Here is a 23,865-nt window from a genome sequence, read left to right as displayed (position 1 = left end):
AAGTATATTAATCAAGCTGTTGCCACATGTATAATGTCAAATCAAGTCACAGGTTCATTCTATGAATTACACAAGATGCCAGTAAGTAATATCTTAAATAGACAATGACCTGTTAATGTTGTATAAACCTAAAAACACAGACAACTGCTTACACACCCCAATATGTCAGGTGAATGGATTGAATGAAATAAAAGAACCACATTTCTCCAGTAATTAAAAACATGCCCAAAACCCTCTTCATTCAAGAGCAAGATAGATTACGTTTGTAAACATTAACAGAATATACGGTAAACTATATCTGTAAGACGGAATACAATAATAGTACACTGCCCATTCGATGACTAATGCCCCTATAGCCTACAGGTGTTTTTTTGTCTATGAATTTGAGAGGGGTTACAATTCACCAGCCCCATTCCTCAGCTGTATACCAAGACAAGTGGCGGGCTGCAGTTTTGCTGTAAAACAAATCCCAGAATGTAGCTTTAATATGTGCCATTTCAATATTTTCCATTAATTTACACACCTCGCACATTTATTTTATGACCCCAAGAAGCAGCAAGTTATCGATGGGGCAGTGTATACGCAAAGGTTCCCATTATAACATAGTTTCAGAGACGAGTAAAAGTATGTGAAAGCAAGCAAAACATATGAAGTACACTGTAAAGCACTTTTATTTGCCTTTGTTGTTTTAATATTGATAGGCGTGAAGGACAAAAAAACTAATTGTTGTGCTTTTTAATTTGGGATGAAATTGTGTAATAAAATAATAAAAAATGTTTTTCCCCTTTCCAAATCTCAAGTGCTTAAATCTTCACTTGCACCCAATTACCAAATGAAAAGTGAAATGACCTCAACAACACAAAATGAAGTCTTAAATTCTCATGGCATAGCCAGAACATTTCAGTCATTAGAATAGGGGATAATAGGAGACAATTTATAATTACTGTCGAGAAATTGAAATTAATGTAAGCCCCATTTACTGTGGGTTCCTAGTGCAGGTTTCTTGTCTCCCATAAATCCATTAAATTACTCATTACATAACATTTTTCCAAAAACATCTGTAAATAATTGATTCCCTTTAAAGATGGAAGTGTCACTGTCCACCCCACAGCCGTTGTTATTGCTTATGTCGACGAAGCAGAGGTGGGGAGCGTATCAAGGGGGAAAAAATACAGTGTTGTTGTTTGCAGTAACTTCTTTGTTGTTGTAATATCGTACATGAACGTGGCAACTTCACCCTTAAGGATTCTAGCTTTAACTAATAAATAGGATGACCACATAAAATATGCAAACATATTCCACTAGTGGTTAACAATTGTTACTGGGATGTAATGCTTGATATTTGAAGAATACAATTGATCAATTACCAATTGTCTTAACATAATATGAAACCATTTCCACATGCATAAATATTGTTCCATTGTTTACCTTTTCACCTTCCAAGAACAAGAAGTCCAATAAATTAACTGGTTAAGCCACTGCTTAGAAAAACACTAAAAGTGCCAGATGTTCATCAGTGAAAATTAACTTTTTTTTCCTTCATGGAATTAAAGTAGTCTGGGATCTGTTCTATTGTAATTTAAATTATTGAGATACATACACACATACATACATATACACATACACACACACACACACACACACACACACATCTCATTCCAGGGTTTTTCTTAAAAATTTATTTTTTACAATTTTCTACATTGTAGAATAATAGTAAAGACATCAAAACTATGAAACATCACATATGGAATCAGTTAGTAACCCAAAAAGTGATTCTTCAAAGTAGCCACCCTTTGCCTTGATGACAGCTTTGCACACTCTTGGCATTCTCTCAACCAGCTTCATGAGGTAGTCAACTGGAATGCATTTCAATTAACAGGTGTGCCTTGTTATAAGTTAATTTGTGGAATTTCTTTCCTTCTTAATGTGTTTGAGCCAATCAGTTGTGTTGTGACAAGGTAGGGGTGGTATACAGAAGATAGCCCTATTTGGTAAAAGACCAAGTCCAAATTAGAAATATATTTTGATTAGTTTTTTGGTTACTATATGATTCCATATGTGTTATTCCATAGTTTATGTCTTCAGTATTATTCTACAATGTAGAAAATAGTAAAATAAAGAAAAACTCTTGAATGAGTAGGTGTGTCCAAACTTTTGACTGGTACACCTTAAATATATGTAATTATTGAAGAATAGAACTTACAGTAGAAATGCTTTACAAGCTTAGCACATCTGTCTACCATAGCTCAAAATATGCCTTTATTACTCCATTGTTTACAAACAAAAACGTAACAATGAATTGCTTCAAAATATTAAAGGATTTGGCTTTGTGCAGCGTAATATATTTTCCATAATCCACAATTAGGTTTCTGCATGTTTGCATGGGCTTGAAAAATTTGCCTAAATGAACCTAATTGTATATAAAAATGTGCAAAAACTCCTTGATTGTGGCTGTTTAGCTTAACTGGTCATAAAAACATCTCCATTGTTCACATAGTCTGCTGGCTGAACAGGAAGTGCCTAAACAAGTGGCAGGGCTGCCATTTGGTTTTTGAAATCTACTGTCGAAAAACAAAACAGCCACCCTGCCTCCTAATTTAGTATACAGCGGAGGGACAGGGCTAGGGAAATGTAACCCTCTCAAATTCATACACAGTGATCTAAATGCAAGGACTGACGGTCCATGACAACCACATCAGTTCATTTGTTTGTGATGCTTTTTTGTTTACAATTACAAGCTTATATTTTGGACTATGATTGGGTAAGGCAGTTGTACGCTAATGCAGGTATGTAGAAGTTATATTCTTCAAAAATCATGGGTTGTATATAATTCATTTATGGATGTATCAATCCCAGACTCTAGCTTTAAGGGCCTTCAAGATGTTTCATTCTTACAGAATTCACCTTTAAAGCTGAGATCCGCATTGGGCGTTAATTGTTAATTGTTTTCTTAGCTCACGATGAGTTATAAAGGTCTTTGAATTTGCATACAAGCTATATGGAAATCCCTGTGAACTAAACAATGCATGTTTATAATGTTTATAATGTGAGTATGAAGCCTTGCCTAAAATAGTTAATATAATTCAATTCAAGTTATATTGTGACAATATCAATAGCGAATATCCGTGTTTGACATTGAATGAAAGATTTCAGCACATAATGTTTTAGTCTAGGTTTTGATAGGGCTGGGCGATATCGCCAAAAAAATCTCAATCTTTTCAAACATAGGTTCGAATCACGATATACATCAATTATTTTAAATGTTCTCTCTACATAAGCTTTGTTGTACAATTAAAGGTAAAATACCCTGCATTTAAAACAGGCAGCAATAATCTAAAGAATGCATGGCTTGTGAAATTATACCTAGGGTAAATATAATCCTTCCACAACCATAAGACCCACTAATACTGTCATTATTTAAATTGCTTTTCTGCAATAATCACTGATCTGGTTTTCAAGTCTTTTGTTAAAAATGATACCAGAACCATGCATAATGCACATTCACTAATAATGACTAACTTCTTGTAGGAGGCATTATAGAAAATTATTAACACAGGTCTCATAAACAATCTCTCAATGACAAGTCCACGACAAACAGTAGACGGGGGTCACCGTCTGTTTGAGATAAAATTATCTCAAACAGACCATTAAAAAATAAAATGCTCGCCATTTCCTCAACGAGGATGATGTCATCTCCCTGAGGAGGATGAGCTGGCCAATCAGCAGTCTACTCGCATGAATAATTTTAATGACTGGTATACACCCAGCTGCTTTTTAACATAAATATTTTTTCTTCCAATTTTTTAAAATTAACTCGTATTGTAATTAAATATAGATCATATTTCATAGACATCTGGAAACACTGGACAGCTACTTTAAAAAAAAGGATAGACTTTGGGCAAAAACTCTAAAATAACAGCTTTAAACTGTATGACTGATCAATGTACCATAATTCCAAGGTCATGTAATGCGCTAAAAAAAGATATACTGATGAATAAGATATTTGGCTACAGAAGTGCCATTTCTTACCAATCTCTACAGCTTCCATCCAAAAACAAATCGTATGAAATGATGTCAACACATACTGGAGGAGTTACTGGCTAGCTAGAAGTGGCTATCTTAGCTAACAAACTAGCTATGTCGGTCATGCCGTGCATGACCAGAATGACATCGATTAACCACCCAAGGCACACCCCATTTCTGTTTGACAATTGAGGAGTTGGACCGTTTATTGCGCCCAAAGTCAAGCGTTAAGGCAAATTTCCTGCAATTCTACACATTTTGCCATTATTTATGAGTGTTCATATGCTATCTGGGGCCCCCTGACCTCCAGGGGGTCCCCATTAGAAACATTACTTTACTGTAATAGAGGAGATTAACCTTTTTATGTGTTTTGTTTTCCATGACAGACCTAAAATGCAAATGAGAGTTGAAACCACTGTCAGAGAAGAAGTGATCTCTCATCTTTGTTGTTGTGAGTGGCAGGGGGCTGGGCTTGGTGTGTGTAAATGCGAAGGTACAACGTGAGAAAAATCTGACAGAAATGCTCATACATTTAAAAAAAAAATTAACTCCTGAGATACAGGCATTTGGAATATTGCGCTAAAACATACATTCCAATTAATCAAATATCGCCCAGCTCTAGGTTTTTATACTCACATTCCATGCATCGTTTACTTCTCAGGGCTTTCCTTGGAGCTTGTATAAAAATTCTAAGACAGCCACATAACTCCTCGAGGTATGACAATTATTACGATTACGTTAAATATTTGGAAAACTATACTTTTAAGAGATCCAGAGTTTCACTTGTTGATGATCATTCAAACCTAAAAAGTGTGATTTAAAATTGGACAGACTGAGTGAGAAAGGGGCAATCTAGTACTACAATAAACTGGTAGCATGCATTTAGGTTCCAAATAAAAAGGCCACATAACAGTACACATATAGATAACTGAAAAATAAAATTTTATAACTGCATGCACCTATGATTGCCACTTGCAAACCTCACTAGTTATTCATAGGGATGGCCTTTTTAAATGAAGTAATTTCTTCAGATAATCATCAAATGACTTATTCTGTGATGCACGTGCCCATCACAGGTAAAGTTTCTCAAAGTGCACAGCAGTCTTTTCTAAACATTCTATGAAAAGGACAAGAAATGCACAACAAAAATGTTCTCTGAAAGCCTCCATACATTGTCCGATTGCACCTACCCACTGCTGCATTCTCCATCTCTTCTTGCATTTGTTTTAATATCAATAAGCCTCCACAAATGTATCATGATCCTCAACTGTCCACTGTCTGAAGCAGTCCATTGGATGACTCTCAAATTGAAGAATCCTGAGAATATAAAAATTAAATGTGAGAAAAGGTGCAACTTTAATGAATTCCCCTTAAACAAGTGTACACTCGTCAGTCAAATAGGGGTGCCTTTATTTGTCCTGTTTCACACATGTACAAGAGTGAGGTGTGAAATGCAAATGTACTTTTTGCATATCCCACTCCCCAAGACACTGGTCACCGCCAGGGATCAGCCATTATCTGTGTTTTCCATAAGCGCTAGCCATCGGCTAAATAGCCGATAACAGACTCATTGCAAGCCGGCTACTTTTTGCACTTCATTAATTAACTAGGCTTCTTTTCATATAAAAGTTTCAATTCGCTAGTCAGACAAGTCAGAATAGCTTTCTCCCGGAATGAACGATATGCATCTTCTAGTGATCTATTGATAGGGCAGGGAAAAACTGCTGGTTTGTCAGTCTCCTGTCTGTCCCTCCTCTCAGTACCGGTGTTATTTTTGTGCACTGTGGTTGACTTTAGTCAACATTTATTTTCACAGAGGGAGAACATGATGCTTCTTCATTGTCTCCTGTGAACAAATGTTTAGGTCTTATGTAATGTAAGTGGTAACTAATTATTGTTTTGTGCCACATTCATTTATTTTCTTTTGCGTGTTTCATAGGCCTACACAGCCACAGAGTCAGGGGGTGTAGGCTATATGCTACTGTGCACTTTGATTGGCGACCAAATAGCAAGTGTTGACTAGTTCAGTGCCAGGTTCCCAACTCCGGTCCTCTACCGCCCCCAAAAGTACACAATTTTGTTGTAGCCCAGTACAAACATACCACTGGACTAGTTTATAAAAGGTGTCGAACTGATTTAATAAACAGTTATTTGTCAACGGTATAGCATCGGGACAAGTAAACCAAAGATCTTGTTTGTATTTTCCTAGGATTCGAAGCCCATGTCGATACTTGCCAGTGACCGCTAAGGACTCTTTCAGTGTAGCCTAGTGATGGGTTGTTTGCAAACGGCTCTTTTTGAACAAAACTGCAGATAAATTATGAAAACCTTCGATGAAGATGTTGAATCCGCACTGCAGGAATAAATAGGTAGTGGCGAGACTCATTCTAGTCCAAAATATGAAAAAGAAAACACATATGATATTATTAAATATATTGATATAGGCCTTCTGATTTGATTAAAGTGTCAACAATGGAGTAGTCAACATGTTAAATACGTGATTCATTCTTATATCATACCTGTAGGTCTATTCATTGGCGCCTGACCTTGTATAATGTGGGGGTGCACAATCTGTTGGGGGGGGGGGGTCTGGCGGTCCTCCCGAAAATGTTTGAGTTTGTAAAAATTCTAGATTGTTTCTCAACAGGGAACCCATTTTTACATGACAGAACACAACCTTTTTTCTTAGGCTTTTGCCACAATAAATCCAATTGACAGAGTACACTAGACTAGCTTTTCTGACTAGATTACTAATGTACCGCCTTCCCTCAAAGTCCCACCCACAGTGATTGATTTACAGGTCTGAAACCCTACCAACACTGTGACTGCCCCATCCCCTGAAAATCCCACCCACAGTGATTGATTGACAGGCCAAAGTGTTAAAGGGATAGTTCACCCAAATTACAAAATAACAACACATTGGTTTCCTAAGTGTCCACAGTAGCAGAGACAATAAAATTATGTCTGTCAAAGTTAAAGTTAATAACATGTTAACGCATGACAAATCCATTTCTGCATAACACGTAACCTTTTAAGCGCACGTGCTTCCGCATGGTCCCTTTAAAGCGCAGATCACAACATGAAATATAGATACAGTATGTGCTTGTGCCTTTACAGCTAGTCCGTGTGTCCGTGTAAAAGTTATACCCAATAATACTGGAGCTAGGTTGTTTTCTTTCTGCCACAGATTCGTGCACATATCGTGGGCCTTTTTAAACTACTTGAAAATCTATTTTTCTTTGGTTTGATAAACATTATTCAGCTTACTAGTCATGTTACCTAGCTAGCAACCTGTACTTGACAACTGACAATGCACAAATGTGGATGGCACAGGAATAACTGAAAAGGAATAGGCTACTGAGAGGAGCGAGAGAGAGCGGGGGGGGGGGGGGGGGGGGGGAGTGTGTGTAGGCCAATATGTGTAAAGTTATCTGAACAGTACAGATGATTACAGTGTTTTCATAACATTGTTGGACAAGTTAAAAAGCTATTTGTTCTTTGTGTCCATAGAACCAGTTATGTTTTCCTATAGTCACACTCATTTAGAATGCCTGAAGCTTTAACAGTACTTAAAGCTGTGTGTGTGTGTGTGTGTGTGTGTGTGTGTGTGTGTGTGTGTGTATTGTGCGCAAGTATCACAAGAACATTGATAATAGGGAGTAGGCCTACTTAAACATTGGGAGCATTAATAGCTGTATGTTAGTGACTTCAGTATTGTTTACGAAGAAAATGCTATTAAAACATTCTGATGTAGATATTGTGTTTTCGTCCCTTATAATCAAAGCATAGTATGCCTGTAACGCACTGCACTGTTTTGAGTTGCCTTGCTAAAGAACGATGCAATGAAATCCACATGGGCTGATTCACTTGACCCCTTCTTAATACAGCTCTCTGCCCCACTCATTGATGTACTTTTAACTTGTATTTTTTTACTTGACAATTGGTACTGGTGTTTTCCCTAAGATTTAGAAAGTGGCACGTCCTCCCCCTACATAAAGGCAGAGATACTTCGGACTTAGATAATTACCACCCAATCTCCAACTTATCTTGCCAAGCCAAGGTACTAGAATCCCTGACCAACTCCCAGCTAAGAACTTTGGTAACTTCACTCTATTCTAAATATGCACCAATCTGGTATTAGATCTGGATAATGCTCCGTTTCAGCCACTATGCTTGTTTTAGATGTGTTAAATTGCCTAGATCATAAAAAAACATTGTGCTGCTTTATTACTCTCTCCACTGGGATTCTCTGCCTCTAACCCTATTACAAGGGCTCAGTGACTGGCTTACTGGTGCTCTTCCATGCCGTCCCTAGGAGGGGTGCGTCACTTGAGTGGGTTGAGTCACTGACGTGGTCTTCCTGTCTGGGTTGGCGCCCCCCCCTTGGGTTGTGCCGTGGCGGAGATCTTTGTGGGCTATACTCGGCCTTGTCTCAGGATGGTAAGTTGGTGGTTGAAGTTATCCCTCTAGTGGTGTGCTTTGGAAAAGTTGGTGGGGTTATATCCTGCCTGTTTGGCCCTGTCTGGGGGTATCATCGGATGGGGCCACAGTGTCTCCTGACCCCTCCTGTCAGCCTCCAGTATTTATGCTGCAGTAGTTTGTGTCGGAGGGCTAGGGTCAGTCTGTTATATCTGGAGTATTTCTCCTGTCTTAATCGGTGTCCTGTGTGGATTTAAGTATGCTCTCTCTAATTCTCTCTTTCTCTCTCTCGGAGGACCTGAGCCCTAGGACCATGCCTCAGGACTACCTGGCATGATGACTCCTTGTTGTCCCCAGTTCACCTGGCCGTGCTGCTGCTCCAGTTTCAACTGTTCTGCCTGCGGCTATGGAACCCTGACCTGTTCACTGTGATTACTATTATTTGACCATGCTTGTCATTTATGAACATTTGAACATCTTGGCCATGTTCTGTTATAATCTCCACCCGGCACAGCCAGAAGAGGACTGGCCACCCCTCATAGCCTGGTTCCTCTCTAGGTTTCTTCCTAGGTTTGGGCCTTTCTAGGGAGTTTTTCCTAGCCACCGTGCTTCAACACCTGCATTGCTTGCTGTTTAGGGTTTTAGGCTGGGTTTCTGTACTGCACCTTGATATATCAGCTGATGTAAGAAGGGCTATATAAATACATTTGATTTGATTTATTTATAGACCTTTCCGAGGCATTCAACACCATCTCTCGTCAACGGCCTGAAATGGGCCTGGATAAGAGGTCTTGACAGACAGGACACAATGTTTGCTTTCTGATGGTGTCAAGTGTAGTTTCCTCGATATTACGAAAGGTGAACTGCAGGGGGCGATTTTGGGAGCTGTTCTCTTTACTATTTATTTAAATATTATTGGTCTATGTATTAAATCCAGTAATATTCATCTGTATGCAAACGATACGATTATGTATGCCATTGCACCGACTGTTGACAAAGCTATGTTCGAGCTGCAATCTGATTTTGTTATATTACAGAAAGCCCTTGTTGATTTAAAATGTTTACTTAATGCGGGCAAAACTAAATATATGTTCTGTGATTCACAGAACAATTTCTCAGGTGGGCTACATATTCACTTATTGGATGATCCGCTCATGGAGCCAGTCGCTGCCTATAAATATCTGGGCCTTTGGATTGATAAAGATCTAACGTTTAAAAAACAAACTGATGAGCTAGTTAAAAAGCTAACATTTAAAGTGGGCTTCTTTTTTAGAAACAGATCTTGCCAATCCACGAACAGCAGGAAGCAGATTGTGCAGTCAACTTTCCTGCCAGTTCTTGACTATGGTGATACTATTTACCAGAATGCTGTTGAAATATAAAAATATGAGATACCAAACCTGTCGCAGGGTTGGTTAACTCTTGAGGTCTCGCTTGTCTGGACTTTAGTTTTAATGCACCAGTTACGGAATACCTTACAAAACAAATTGCACCTGGATTCCCTGATGCCAATAGGGCAGTTTAAAACTCTGTTGTTAAATTAGTTCACTGAAGTGTGCAATTGTTTCAATTGATTATAATAACTTGTAATAACCGGATGTAATGTATTTATTGCCATCTTGTGGTTTATCTTTTTGTTGTTGCTGTATTGATGTCATTTTTTTGTCCTCAGGGCACCATTGTAAATGAGACACTGGTGTCATTTGGGTACTCCTGAGTAAATAAAAGTTAATAAAATAATAAATACATTGAAAAACCTTTTAGGGCCAAATCTGAGCAATTAAAAAATACAATTAATCAAAATTAACTGATGCCATTAACTTGATTAATGACTTTAATCGAGTGATGCCCTGAATAAAATACATTATTTGAAGATCAAACATTGTGGCAATTCATATGTTGCAGTAAAACTGTAAATATGACTTTAATCTCAAGAGAAGACAGGTGTTAATGTTTTTTTTGTTTTTTTTTAAGTTTCTTACTTAGAAAATAGTCCTGATCATATAGACCTAGACGATATCAAAAACTACTAAACACACTAAATTCAAACATTTTTCAGTCATTTTAATTGTAAAGTCATGTCTTTCTACTCAATACTACAACTAATTTTACCAATCTGGGAGGTAAAGTCGCTAGCTGTGTATTTCCAATGGAATCAAGGCATTAGAATGTACCAGAGACCACCGAAATACAGCTTGTTCTGCCCCCAAAAATTAAATGCCCGCCGGACCTTGCCTAGCTACCCAGACTCAAACTTTACACCCACAGACGTTAGTTTCTCCGCAATGAATCTGGATCTGAGTACATCCCGGACCCGTCACCGAATGCAAACACATTCGGGGCCGTCTGATTGGTCTAGAAATCAATGGGTTGGGCCAAAAACCACATAGGTAAAGCGGAAGTTAGAAAATTCATCATTGGCTTTCATATTAGTGAATTTAGTGTGATCGTCAGGCTTTTACATTTTTTATATTTATTTAACCTTTATTTGACTAGGCTACGACGGACCCCCCCCAGCCCGGAACTCCCTGGCTGGCTACTTTTTCTATTTGGCTGGCTACTCCATGTACTTGTGGAAAACACTGCATTAAGGGTTGTGTGTGCCTTGCTCAAGGGCAGATCGACAGATTTCACCTCGTTGGCTCAGGGATTCGAATTAGCAACCTTCCGGTTACTGACCCAATGCTCTAACTGCTAAGCTACCTGCCACACTTGTTCACTCATTCCTCATGTATTCAAAAGTATTGGATTGATGCAAGCATGGCTGGAGATGAGTCTCGACCATATTCCTCACACCACTCCGTTCTTTTTAAATCCATGAGGGGGAATATGTATGAGTGCACACTTCGGGAGAAGGGTAGAAAATTGTCATACTAGCCATGCATTCATGCATAGAATACCTGCAGATCTCTTGGTGGCTCCTGACTGGTCAGCTGTTCTTCCTTTGCTGAAGCTGTGACGACAATCTGCTGTAGACTGCGGGTCACTGGTCCCCTCACCCTTCCACTCTGACTGCAGGGGTGCTCATCCCCCTGTGGTTGTTGTTGGTGGGATTTCACCATTGTAATGTTAGAACGAATTTCCTTTACACCATGCTGCATCCTACTGCCTTGACGTTGTGGGGAGTTGAAAGGGCGAACAAGAGACAATGCAGTCAGTTTGGGTGCCTCTTGCGGTGTTTGGACACTTGCCAATGCAATGATGGATTTACTTTTTTTGTTTGACAGGACTTTATGAGCTGGTAATATGGCTGTCCTCTTTGTTGGACTAGAACTCTGGGCTCTGCTTTTCTGTTCATGGTCAGATTTCTCTTCCAAATGAAGGACTTCTCTGCGAAGGTGGCCGTTATTTTCCTTAGTGTAAGAGATACTGCCATCTTTTCTTTTCTTGGCCTCTTTGGCAGCAGGTTTCCTGGGGCAGACGGCCATGTGCTTGGTTCGGCTGCGGCGGTATGTGAATTCTCTAATGCAATGTGGACAGACATAGATCTCTTGCTCCTCATCCACTAGAGAAGAGGTTTTCTTTGTCAAAGTAGTAGACTTACTCCTCTGTGAAATGGCCCTCTGTACCAGCTGTTTTTTCCTTTTGTTGAGTGCATTAAGCTTCAACTTGGTAGGTGGCTCCTGATCGAGTTTGGGACGATTTGTTTGACTTGCCGTGTGTAGAGCATTTTGGCCATTTGTGGAATTAGTAGAGGACAGTACTCCATTTTGGGCTTTTGCAAAGTGACGAAGAGGAATGGGGTTCTTATTGGGTGTGTAGCGTCTTTTGTCACTGGCATTTGCACAGGCAAGAATGTGTTTGTGCAGCTCTGGCATGTTATCAAAGCTTTTGCCACATTTAGTGCATCGGATAGCAGTGCTGAAGGTTTGTGGGATGTTGTGGGTGGTGAAGTTGGTAGCTGAGGCTACAGAGCCAACAGGTGTCCGGTTGTGATAGGGAAACGGAGGCGGCTTAAAACTGGGATAGTGTTGGTTGATGCCAAGGCAAACATCCAGGCCTTTGGGTTTGCCTCCCTCAGAAGCCATTATCTTGATTGTGGTAAAGAGTTCCTCAGTAGCGTCATCTAATTCTCCCTCATCTTTTATGACAGGTTTATTGGACTCCGCCATGGCACAGTAGGACAAAGCCTCTGTGCTAACTTTTGTTGCATTGTTGTAGTTCTGGGGTCGTAGCTTGCCATTTTCTTCCTCTGTGTATTTGCATTCCTGGCCAGGGTGCAACTCCTTTTGATGGTGTTTCAGGTTGCAAAGATAAGCAAATTCCTTTGTACATGCGCCGCAAACATAGCTCTTGCCGACGCCATGGAGAGTTGACCTGTGATCAAGCAATGCCGTGGGCTTCCCAAAGAGCAGCACACAGAACTCACATTTGTATGGCCATTCATCAGAATGCTCACTTACATGATGACCCAGTTCCTTCATTGAATGAAAAAGCTTATCACATACATTGCATATGAATTCCTTAGTGAAAGTCTCTTGTAGCTTGGAGAGGGTCTCATTTGAGGATTCTTCCACTTGACTTGTGCCCTCAAAGGGAGGTGCCGTTTTAGAGGGGCAGATAGATATGTCCTCTGATACTACTTTTTGGTTAGATTCCTTTTTAATAATGGCAGGAACAGGGGAGGAAATGGATTCTTGACGAGTTGGACATTCAGATATGACTGCAGACAGCGCTGAAAGGGTAACCGATTGCTCTAAAGAAGATACTAAAATAGTAGGGTCAACGGTTTCATCAGGCAAGGATAGAAGCTGCTGCTGATTTATGACAATTTGCGCAGGTGCTGTGGATTCAAAATTATTTTCTTGGAAAGCAATTGTGGTAGGGACAGGGTTCTCTGGGGTTTCAAGAGCAACTGTGCATTCAATTAAAACAGTATTACTAGTAATGTCAAAGGAGTTGATAAGGGAATCGTTTAGAGTTAAAGCTGGAGAGCATGTTGGCACTTCAAATCCAATGTTGGATTCAACTGTGGTAGTGTTCAGAGCGATTTGATTTATAGTGTGATCTGTGAGAAACACATGCCCTTGTAGATTGAGAGTTGGGTCAAGGGGTTTACAGATGGCAAGTTGGCTTGCAGAATTAGATGTAGCCCAATCTGGCAAAGCAGCTCTCCACTCACACTCAGCTGAACTCAATGAATTTTCAGTGCAGATTATAAAAGGTTTAGGAGATATCTTAGGGGCCAATACTTGAAGGATAGGTTGATTTGTGGAATTGCTAGAGGAAGATGTTGGTGGTGCTAAAACAGTAATTAGCGACGGAGCAGTGGGTAAGACTGGATGTGGAGATGGGGAAGCAAGTGCTATGGTGCATGATGGGATCGATTGCCTGGTGACTGAAGCGAGAGAGGAAGGGGATGGACTAAGTGCTGCAGAGGGCAAAGTTAATCCGAACACCTCGCCTTCAGTAGCAGGTGACATATCCGAAGCAGTAACTATGGCAAAGTCTGTAACTAACGGTGCATCATGATTTTCTAATATACTTAATTCTTGCTCTGCAGCAACCTCTAGGTTTGCGTACTCATTCATCAGCACCTTCTCCAACATGCTGGTGTTTGGCTTCCTCTTTTTATTTAAGGGCTGTGGAACTAAAATTCTCTTTGCTTCTGAATCATCTGCACTCTTTCTGTGCACACTCAAGTCCAACACAGCTTCCCGCAGGTCTTCGTCTTCACTTTTCTTGACAGCATTTGAGAGGTCCAAAGGTTGCTGGTTGCAGGAACTACCCCCACTCATTGGGGACCATCCCTCTGGCAAGATATGAGTTGTCATTGCATCGTTTACTGGTGGACTGTTGGAGATCTCACTCTCATCATTGCTGGATAAACTGCATGCGGGTGAACTGCATTGGCTCTCTGACGTTGGGGCATTGACAGCAATAGAAACACCCACATCTGTTGTTGTGCTTTCAACATTCGACATAGGGCTTTGTTGTGGTGAGTTTGGGGGAGACCCTGTCCTTCTTTTAAACCTCCCCAATCCTGCTGGGAGGACAGTCAGGGAAAGTGGTGAACACAGCTTCTGGCCTTCTGTGATCAGGGCAAAGCTGGGTTTGAGGCAATCTTGCATCTGTAAGAGCTGTTTCAGCTTAGGTGACAGATAAACTGTTCTCTCTCTCTGAAGGATAGTAGACTCGGTGTTCTGAGGAATGAGACTTTCTATCAAAGATGACACAATTGATGATGAAGAAGAGGAGGACACAACAACTTCCGATTCTAGTTCAGTTTTGATTTGGGGTAGAAGAGGTGGTGTGGCAGTTCTCCTTTTTGTCAAGGGTTGACCAGGTATCCCTTTTCCTGTGTGAGTAGCAGTCTCTACTTTAAGAGCCTGACTGATCTGGGCAGGATTAATAATCACAGTATTTAGTCCAACTAAAGTAGCAGATCCAGAGTTCACTTCAACTACCTCACAGCCGCTGACAGTGCTTGTTGATACAATCTTCCCATCTATATAAAAGCTGAGGTTCTCAGAGATGTTACCAGAGATATCCAGCATATATTGCTCCTCTTGGTCACTTTCGATCTCAAGAACTGCTACTGGGCTTGTGTTGTTGGTATCCTGTTGAGATTTAATAGGGGGTAGCTTTGGATGTTTTGCTTCCTGCAACAGTGGGGCTTCCTTACCTTTGAGCCGGAGATGGCGCTCGTGGATCCTGCGCTGATGTCGTCGCATGTTTGTATGTGTGCTAAAAACCTTTTTGCAATACTTGCAAGTGTGACCACCCTGTAATTCTCCATGTTCATCTGACGTAGACGCCTGTTCTCTGTGTGCCAAAACAGAGGCACCGGAGCTACTGGGAGAAGAACCACATTCTGGACCGTTGCGCTGTAGGGCAGAACTTAGAGGCTCCACAGGCTTTATTAAAGATCCAGGCCTTGCCTTTGCATTTTCATGTCTCCTCTCATGCCGTCGCCGGCCAATTTTTGAGCCAAAGGACTTGCTGCAGTACTTACACTTAAATATGTGTGTGTGGTGGTTAGCTAAGGTGTGGATGTGTATGTGACGTTCTAAGCCTTGCTTGCTGGTAAAATTTCTTTCACAGAATTGGCAGGGAAATGAGTCCTGGAGCTCTATATCAGGGTCATGGTCAGGATCCTCTGGGAGCTCAGGGGTTGTTGAATGGGAGACCGATCCTAAATCCTGCTTCAGGTCACAGCCTTTGGCCTCAGGTTTTTGGCAACTTCTGCTTGAATCTGCCAGCTCATCCGTTTCCATGGACATTAAATAAAGACTGCAGTGAGTTTCCTCAAGCGCCTTATCCTCCATCTCCTCCTCTAAATTGTCATCATCTCCCAACTCTGAGATGTATAAAGTGTGAGAGTCTTCCATGGCCTTGGGAAGCTGCGTACTCGTCTCTTTGGAGTCCTCTGACACAGCAACCTTTTGCAGGGATGAGCAGGTGGGAGAACCTCTCAGCTCAGACCTATGATTGAACAGATATACAAATTAAGATCCTGTCATTTAATATCCATTTAGCCCCATATTGACAGCTCAAATCACACTAGTCAGGGCTCAACATTCCTATTTGCCTGCTCGCACGACAACGTCTTCCGAACCCCCAGTTAATCAAAACTTTCCAATGGCCTGCTCGGGGCAGTACATTTTAAAACTCCAAAACAGGAAAAAAAAGATATATTCCATTTGTATTTAAAAAAGGTCAATGTGGAATTGGTACATACATTTTTGGACTTAGTTCAACTATAGCTTCAAAACAAGGGCTGGGAATTGCCAAGGATCTCACGATATGAGCACGATACTTATGTGCCAATAAGATATGTATTGGGAAAATCCATTTGAATTCAATCACTTTTTGATAACACCCCTTTTTATTTGAACGAAACCTTTCATACAAATTTGTAGAAGTGTTCAGAAAGTGACTTTTTGTACCTGAATGCCAAAATAGTCAAAAAGATAAAAGGTGCTCAAAGTTGACCTATTTTACATACCCCAGACAGCCATGTCGTATTCATCACGGGAAAAGATAAACAGTTGAGATCTTTATCATTTAAAAAGCTTACAAACAGGGTTGTCAAACTATTTAATAATTTCTTGATTATTATTTTACATTTTTTATAAAAATGTATGTAATTTGTTTTTACCATAAAGGGGAATACAAACACTTCAGGAATTAAAGCTAAGCAAAGAGATGTATTCAATCCACTGATACTAAACATGTGCTTGTAATATAGAAATATCTATTTTTTGTATTTTGATCTTGAAAAATGTTTATTAGAGGTATGGGGAGCGCCATCTTGAATTGCCATAGTAATGACTACCATGTCTCATTGGTAGGAGTGAACAAATTGTGAGGTTTTGCGTGGAGACAAAAACTATTTGATTTATTGGGGGGAGGGGGCAATTTCATGAATATTCATTAGTCTCGACATAGAACCCGTCGGGTGATTGGTTGAGCCTTCTTAAGTGCGTGACATCACTCTGAGCCCTTACCAAAACACAAAACATGGCGGACAATTTCTCTCACCTCGGATCTGAACCCAGTAGTAACCACCAACTTCAATAGCTATGTTTCCATTAACTTGTGCAGTGATTTATTTTGTTGACATTTAGAAAGTTTGCATTGAAAATATGACAATTTCCTTCTAGGGTGCGTTTCCATTTACCCATCGTGTCGATCAAAACATCTGGATGTAATGGTGTCACACCTAAAAAATATATAATAATTACAACCTAGTGTCCAATAAAAAAAATGTGGTTGAAGTGTTTCCATTACCCATTTAGGCAAATTACACATTAATAAATTGCCGACAACATGTATGCCCTCCCACCTATCGGTTTCATGTCTCAGGTTGCCCACGAAAGCCATAATGGATAGAATGCAATAATGGACTAATATTTGCCATATTCTAATAATTCTGCTGTGACAACCTATCGCCACAGTCCATGTCATAGTGAAACTTGCACTCCTATAGGTCTGAAATAATTGGATCGTGAAACTTGCCAGCCAACCAGAAAAGCAAAGCGAAGCAATTCAGCCATTCTTGAAAGTCAGTACAATCCTTGTCCTGCAGTAGGCATTTAGAAGTAAATGCTGAGTGGAGCGTTACGTTACGCGGTGACATCACATGCCCGGCATACCATAGCCTTCCCTGTGGCTCAGTTGGTAGAGCATGGTGTTGGTAGAGCATGGTGTTTGCAACGCCAGGGTTGTGGGTTCGATTCCCATGGGGGGCCAGTACAAAAAAATAAATAAAAAAATGCATGAAATGAAATGTATGCATTCACTACTGTAAGTCGCTCTGGATAAGAGCGTCTGCTAAATGACTAAAATGTAAAATACCTTCACAATGATTTGGAAATCATAATTTGTCGCAATAAAGAAAGTTTGACAACAGAAAAATCCACCCTGTCGACCGAATAAAAATGTTGTCTGAAGATGGACAACTTAGCCTATACCTGCCGTTTCGATTACACATCGCAATTCTTATTTTTTTGCAACATTGCTTTTGTCCAATAAACCTGGGTCAATGGAAACCTGCCTATTGACAGTTTACATAAAATTAAAATACAAATCTGACATTCCCGTGGCCCTATAACATTGTCGCCGATGAGGGCTTGCTAGCTAGCTACAGTGTTTGATTAATATAAACCGTTTTCTTATAAAACAGCTCAGCTGAAAAAGGTTTTTGCTGTGAACCAATGGGGTAACCACAGGTTGTTTTTTTCCACAGATAGAACGTCACGGCCCCATCTAATACTATAGGCTTCAGGATCCAGCAGGTTAGATTTAATTCCACCATGAGCAGAAACAAATGGTTACTAGTTAGATTTTAGCCAACTATGTTCAACTCACAGCTAGTTTATCCAGTGACCATCGCATTTAGAAGGTTAGTTACTGACAAATGTAGCTGGGTAGCTAGCATGCTGGTGTAGCAGGAGCAGTTTTCACCTGCATGTATTTGTAAGAAGTACGACAAAATATTATATTCTCATTCTAAAAGGGAATAAGTTCCAAGATGTTATGTCTTTATTCAAGGCTCTAATAAATTGTTCTAACACCCTCTCCTGGTATAAACTGGTATTGGTCTGGTGTTAAATTCAACGTTGCAGCGATATTTGAGTTCCCTTTCATTTATGATCATGGCAAAGAAGACTACAATAAACTCGCCTGAACCCAATGATCGTGTGTGTGCGTATCTGTCCTGAAAAGTAGCGACAGTCAAGAATCTAGGGGTTACACTGGCCATGAAGTAGCCAACTAGCTAACTAATCGTGGACGCCAAAAAACACAGCTATCTAGTCTTTGGAGCTCAAGGGCACACATGCTACATTAGCCAACTGGGTTAGACATGATTACACCACATGCAACAATAACTGGTGACTAGTTCATTTTCAGGCAAATATTTTCAACTTGACCACCGCATTTAGGAGGATAGGTAATTACTGAAATGCAGCTAGCTAGATCACTGGCCAGGCAGTAGTCACTAACTAAATCGTGGAAGCATGACCTATTCTTTGATACATTTGGGTTAACTTGCTCATATCAAGCAACACGTAAAGATGGTTTGTGGAAAAGGAAAAAAATATTGTTTTTTGAATGAGCGGACAGTGAAACTAAAATAGATGTGTAGCTACCTGGTGAGGCTTTCATTTATTTCACTAATTAGTTTCCCAAGTTGTTCGATCGGTGCAAGACAACTGGGAACTCAAGGTCAAATCATGATGTCAGTGATCTTCAAGTCAGAAAGTCTGAGCTCTAAAAAGATGTCAGAGTTACTGACTTGGAATTCCGAACTGGATGACCGTTCAAAAATATTTTTCCCAGTAGGAGCTTGTTTCTCAAGAACACAGTGGCCTCAGGGGAGAAGGGCCTTGGTCAGGGAGGTGATCAAGAACCTGATGGTCACTGACAGAGCTCTAGAGTTCCTCTGTTGAGATGGGAGAACCTTCCAGATGGACAACCATCTCTGCAGCACTCCACCAATCAGGTCTTTATGGTAGAGTGGCCAGACAGAAGCCACATGACAGCCTGCTTTGAGTTTGCCAAAAGGCACCTAAAGACTCTCAGACCATGAGAAAAAAGATTCTCTGGTCTGATGAAACCAAGATTGAACTCTTTGGCCTGAATGCCAAGCGTCACGTCTGAAGGAAACCTGGCACTGTCCCTACGGTGAAGCATGGTGGCAGCAACATGCTGTGGGGATGTTTTTCAGCGGCAGGGACTGGGAGACTAGTCAGGATCGAGGGAAAGATGAACGAAGCAAAGTACAGAGAGATCCTTGACGAAAACCTGCTCAGGACCTCGGACTGGGTTGAAGGTTCACCTTCCAACAGGACAACGACCCTAAGCACACAGCCAAGACAACGCAGGAGTGGCTTTGGGACATGTCTCTGAATGTCCTTGAGAGGCCCAGCCAGAGCCCGGACTTGAACCCGATCGAACATCGTCAGCCCCCCATCCAACCTGACAGAGCGTGAGAGGATTTGCACAGAAGAATGGGAGAAACTCCCCAAATACAGGTGTGCCAAGCTTGCAGTGTCATACCCAAGAAGACTCTATGCTTTAATCGCTGCCAAAAGTGTTTCAACTGAGTAAAGGGTCTGAATACTTATGTAAATGTGATCTGTTTGTTTTATAAATTAGCAAACATTTCTAAAAAAAAGTTTTTGCTTCATTTTGGGGTATTGTGTGTAGATTTTAGAATAAGGCTGTGATGTAACAAAATGTGGAAAAAGTTAAGGGCTCTGAATACTTTCATTAATATACAGTACCAGTCAAAAGTTTGGACACACCTACTTATTCAAGTTTGATTTTATTTATGTTCACCATTATTCTACAATGTAGAATAATAGTGAAGACAAACTATGAAATAACACATTCGGAATCATGCTGTAAGTAAAAAAGTGTTAAAACAAATCAAAATATTTTATGAGATTCTTCAAAGTAGACACCCTTTGCCTTGAGGACAGCTTTGCACACTCTTGGCATTCTCTCAACCATCTTCATGAGGTAGTCACCTGGAATGCATTTCAATTAACAGTTAAAAGTTAAGGAAAGAAACGCCACAAATTAATGCCTTTGAGCCAATCACAAGTGACAAGGTAGGGGTGGTATACAGAAGATAGCCCTATTTGGTAAAATACCAAGTCCATATTATGGCAAGAACAGCTCAAATAAGCAAAGAGAAATGGCATCAACATCAACTGTTCAGAGGAGACTGTTTGAATTAGGCCTTCATGGTCGAATTGCTGCAAAGAAACCACTACTAAAGGACACCAATGAGAAGAAGAGACTTGCGTGGGCCAAGAAACACAAGCAATGGACATTAGACCAGTGGAAATCTCCTTTGGTCTGATGAGTCCAAATTTGAGATTTTTGTTTCCAACCGCCGTGTCTTTGTGAAATGCAGAGTAGGTGAATGGGTGATCTCCGCATGTGTGGATCCCACCGTGAAGCAGGAAGTGTGATGGTGTGGAGGTGCTTTGCTGGTGACACTGTCAGTGATTTAATTAGAAATCAAGGCACACTTAACCAGCATGGCTACCACAGCATTCTGTAGCGATACGCCACGCCATCCCATCTGGTTTGCGCTTAGTGGGACTTTCATTTGTTTTTCAACAGCACATTGACCCAACCCACCTCCACAATCACCCGACCTCAACCCAATTGAGGTGGTTTGGGATAAGTTGGACCGCATAGTGAAGGAAAAGCAGCCAACAAGTGCTCAGCATGTGTGGGAACTCGTTCAAGACTTTTGGAAAAGCATTCCAGGTGAACCTGGTTGAGAGAATGCCAAGAGTGTGCAAAGCTGTCATTAAGGCAAAGGATGGCTACTTTGAATCGTAAATATATTTTCATTTGTTTAACACTTTTTTGGTTACTACATGATTCCATGTGTGTTATTTCATAGTTTTGATGTCTTCACTATTATTCTACAATGTAGAAAATAGTAAAAAATTCTGAAAAACCCTTGAATGAGTAGGTATGTCCAAACTTTTGACTGGTAAAGTCATGTACTATCCAGATAAGAGCAGCTATTTGGCTAACTGTTTACTTAACTATTTAGTAAAGTAAAATAGCTACCCTGACTGTCTGCATTAACCATTTTTGCACTAAATGTTTTGACTCGTCACATATGCTGCTGCTACCATCTGTCAATTTATTCCTAGTTATATATGTACATATCCAGTGGAGGCTGCTGAGGGAAGGACGGCTCATAATAATGGGTGGAATGGATTCAATGGAATGGTATTAAACACGTGCCTTTCCATTGACTCCATTCCAGCCATTATTATGAGCCGTCCTCCCCCAAGCAGCCTCCACTGCTACATATATACCTAAATTACCTTGTAGTGGTTCCCCTTGATTATAGCCAAATTATCGTTTCTCATTGTGTATCCATTACGTGTTTTACTTTTCTATTACTTCTCTATTTTCTGCATTGTTGGGAAGGGCCCATAAGTAAGCATTCACTGCTGGTCCACACCTGTTGTTTACAAAGCATGTGACAAATAACATTTTATTGGTGAGCCTATATGTTATTTGCAGTTATGCCTTGTGGATGTGAAAGACAGGTTAAATGCTTGGTATGTCACATGGTCTTGAAAACCACTTACTTACATTTGTATTTTCAGATAAGGGAGTGACCTAACCTACATTTTTTGTGTTACAAACCTGAGGATAGATATGATAAAACAACACATTTCAATTGGATTTAGGCTGAAGTAGTCCACCGCATGCTTACCATCTTCAGAATCGATGCAGGGCTCACTGCATCATTTTTGACTTTGCTTGTTTTGACCAGGCTTCTGTCTGTAAGAAGAGACAAACATATATATTAATAAAGAAAATAGTAAGAGAGTAGCAGCAAAACATCATTGTACATGACCTGACAATCTTACTGTAGTAGAAACAGACGTGTTTCTTTGCAAGCTCACCTTTATCTTTGGAGCCCCTATTCGAAGAAAATGGCAACGCAATGACGGCAGAGAAGAACGACCAGAACTACAGTTGGAAACATTCTCTCAGTGTCTAACATCGGGGTCAGCAACACATGCAAAGCAGGACCAGGGGAGATGCTTTTGTCAAGGTCATTTGGACCGATTAGTAGGTTATTGTAACAATTTTACAAAATGTACAGTAAATTTGGCAATCATTTGGATGATGAATCCCTAACGTTAACTGTTTGACAGTACCAGTCACATTTGATTAGGAATGTATGAAAGTTACCATGACTTTTAAATGTTTTGTAGCACAAAGGTCTTTGTTAGCTAGTTCAATTGAAATCTAACTATTAGCTAATGCACTAGTCAAGACAAAAAGACAAGGGTAACGTTAGATATCGAGGCTAATGCACAGACTAGTCACTAGACAGACAGAAAAAGCTAACTAGATAGGGCTAGCCATTATTGTTAACAATGGGGCTCATGCTTCACGATAGGGCCTAGTCAGACCTTACAACATGTTATCTGAATGTTAAAATTGATTTATTTTCATGAGATTGGTGATCACTTGAGTTAATGTAGCTAAATTAAGATTGAGGCCCAGTCGACACATACCGTGTCATAGCAGAGCCTGTGCTGTACTGTTACCTCATCCAAACAACACCAGTCTTAATTGTATGGATAGATAACTATAGCTAGATACCAAATCAAGTTTCATATCACAATGTTCTATCCACATATTCTTGTTGGATCGCCTGCTGCATCACTTTAACGTTAACTATCTATCTTCAAAACAAACCAGGTATCCGATATTGACATACTAACTAGCTAACGTTAGTTATTTCAACACGGTTACCCTACGTAAGACATCATCAGCTGCACATTAGTCGCATCAACGTTACGGTTAGCTAGCACTTGCAAACTGGCTAACGAGAACACCTCGAGCTGTAGCTATCAACTCAAAAGGTCACTTGGCTGCAAACTCATTGCGGGCCCATTCCACTCGCCAGTTAGATAGCAATACAGCTAATAATACAACTGAAACACACCGATAATAATTCTACAGCCAATCTACCAGCTGTCATTGACCGTTAACACAACAAACGTGTGGCTAGCTAACGAATGCTTTAGCTAAAGTTAGCTAACTGAGCAATGATAAGAGGGTTCACATCGATGACATTACAGGCATTTGAATGCAGTAGCTGCTATGCAGTTGATATTCTTAGGGTATTTACAATTTTTCAACATACTTTCCTTTAGATTAATCTTGAATAAAGCTTTGGGTATTCTTCAGTTGTAGGCTTGCATCTGTTATTGTCTTCCTTATTGTGCCATAACAGAATTGTTTCCTAAGTGTTGATTGGCTGCAATGTGGAGGTCAGAAATGTAGGACCAATCGACAACAGGTTTGTTGGGCTACGAGAGAAAAAAAGTCAGGGCTATATTCAAGATGTGCTGACGTTTTGCAGCTTTGCTTAGGCCTGGTCAACACACAATACACATTACAACAGTGCAATTA

The 23,865-nt window shown here is 40.3% G+C and overlaps 1 protein-coding gene across 4 annotated transcripts; it reads right to left on the bottom strand.

Annotated features, from left to right (window-relative positions):
- Positions 1–2,717: 2,717 nt before the first annotated feature.
- On the bottom strand, positions 2,718–23,716 carry prdm2a (PR domain containing 2, with ZNF domain a). Of its 4 annotated transcripts, none has more exons than XM_029719642.1 (5): positions 23,597–23,716; positions 22,341–22,434; positions 22,148–22,215; positions 11,343–15,867; positions 2,718–5,340 (listed from the first exon to the last, which is right to left on the bottom strand). In XM_029719642.1, exons 4-5 carry the CDS (start codon positions 15,771–15,773, stop codon positions 5,326–5,328), a joined length of 4,446 nt encoding a protein of 1,481 aa, XP_029575502.1. In that variant the 5' UTR covers positions 15,774–15,867; positions 22,148–22,215; positions 22,341–22,434; positions 23,597–23,716; the 3' UTR covers positions 2,718–5,325. The 4 variants fall into 4 exon arrangements, with proteins under 4 accessions (XP_029575502.1, XP_029575503.1, XP_029575504.1 ...); XM_029719643.1 differs by having other exon boundaries at positions 22,341–22,407; XM_029719644.1 differs by having other exon boundaries at positions 22,341–22,357.
- Between the last annotated feature and the right edge of the window lie 149 nt (positions 23,717–23,865).

Source organism: Salmo trutta, chromosome 28, assembly GCF_901001165.1.
Source record: "Salmo trutta chromosome 28, fSalTru1.1, whole genome shotgun sequence".
Classification (NCBI taxonomy): domain Eukaryota; kingdom Metazoa; phylum Chordata; class Actinopteri; order Salmoniformes; family Salmonidae; genus Salmo; species Salmo trutta.
This window is presented reverse-complemented; position numbering and strand designations above follow the sequence as displayed.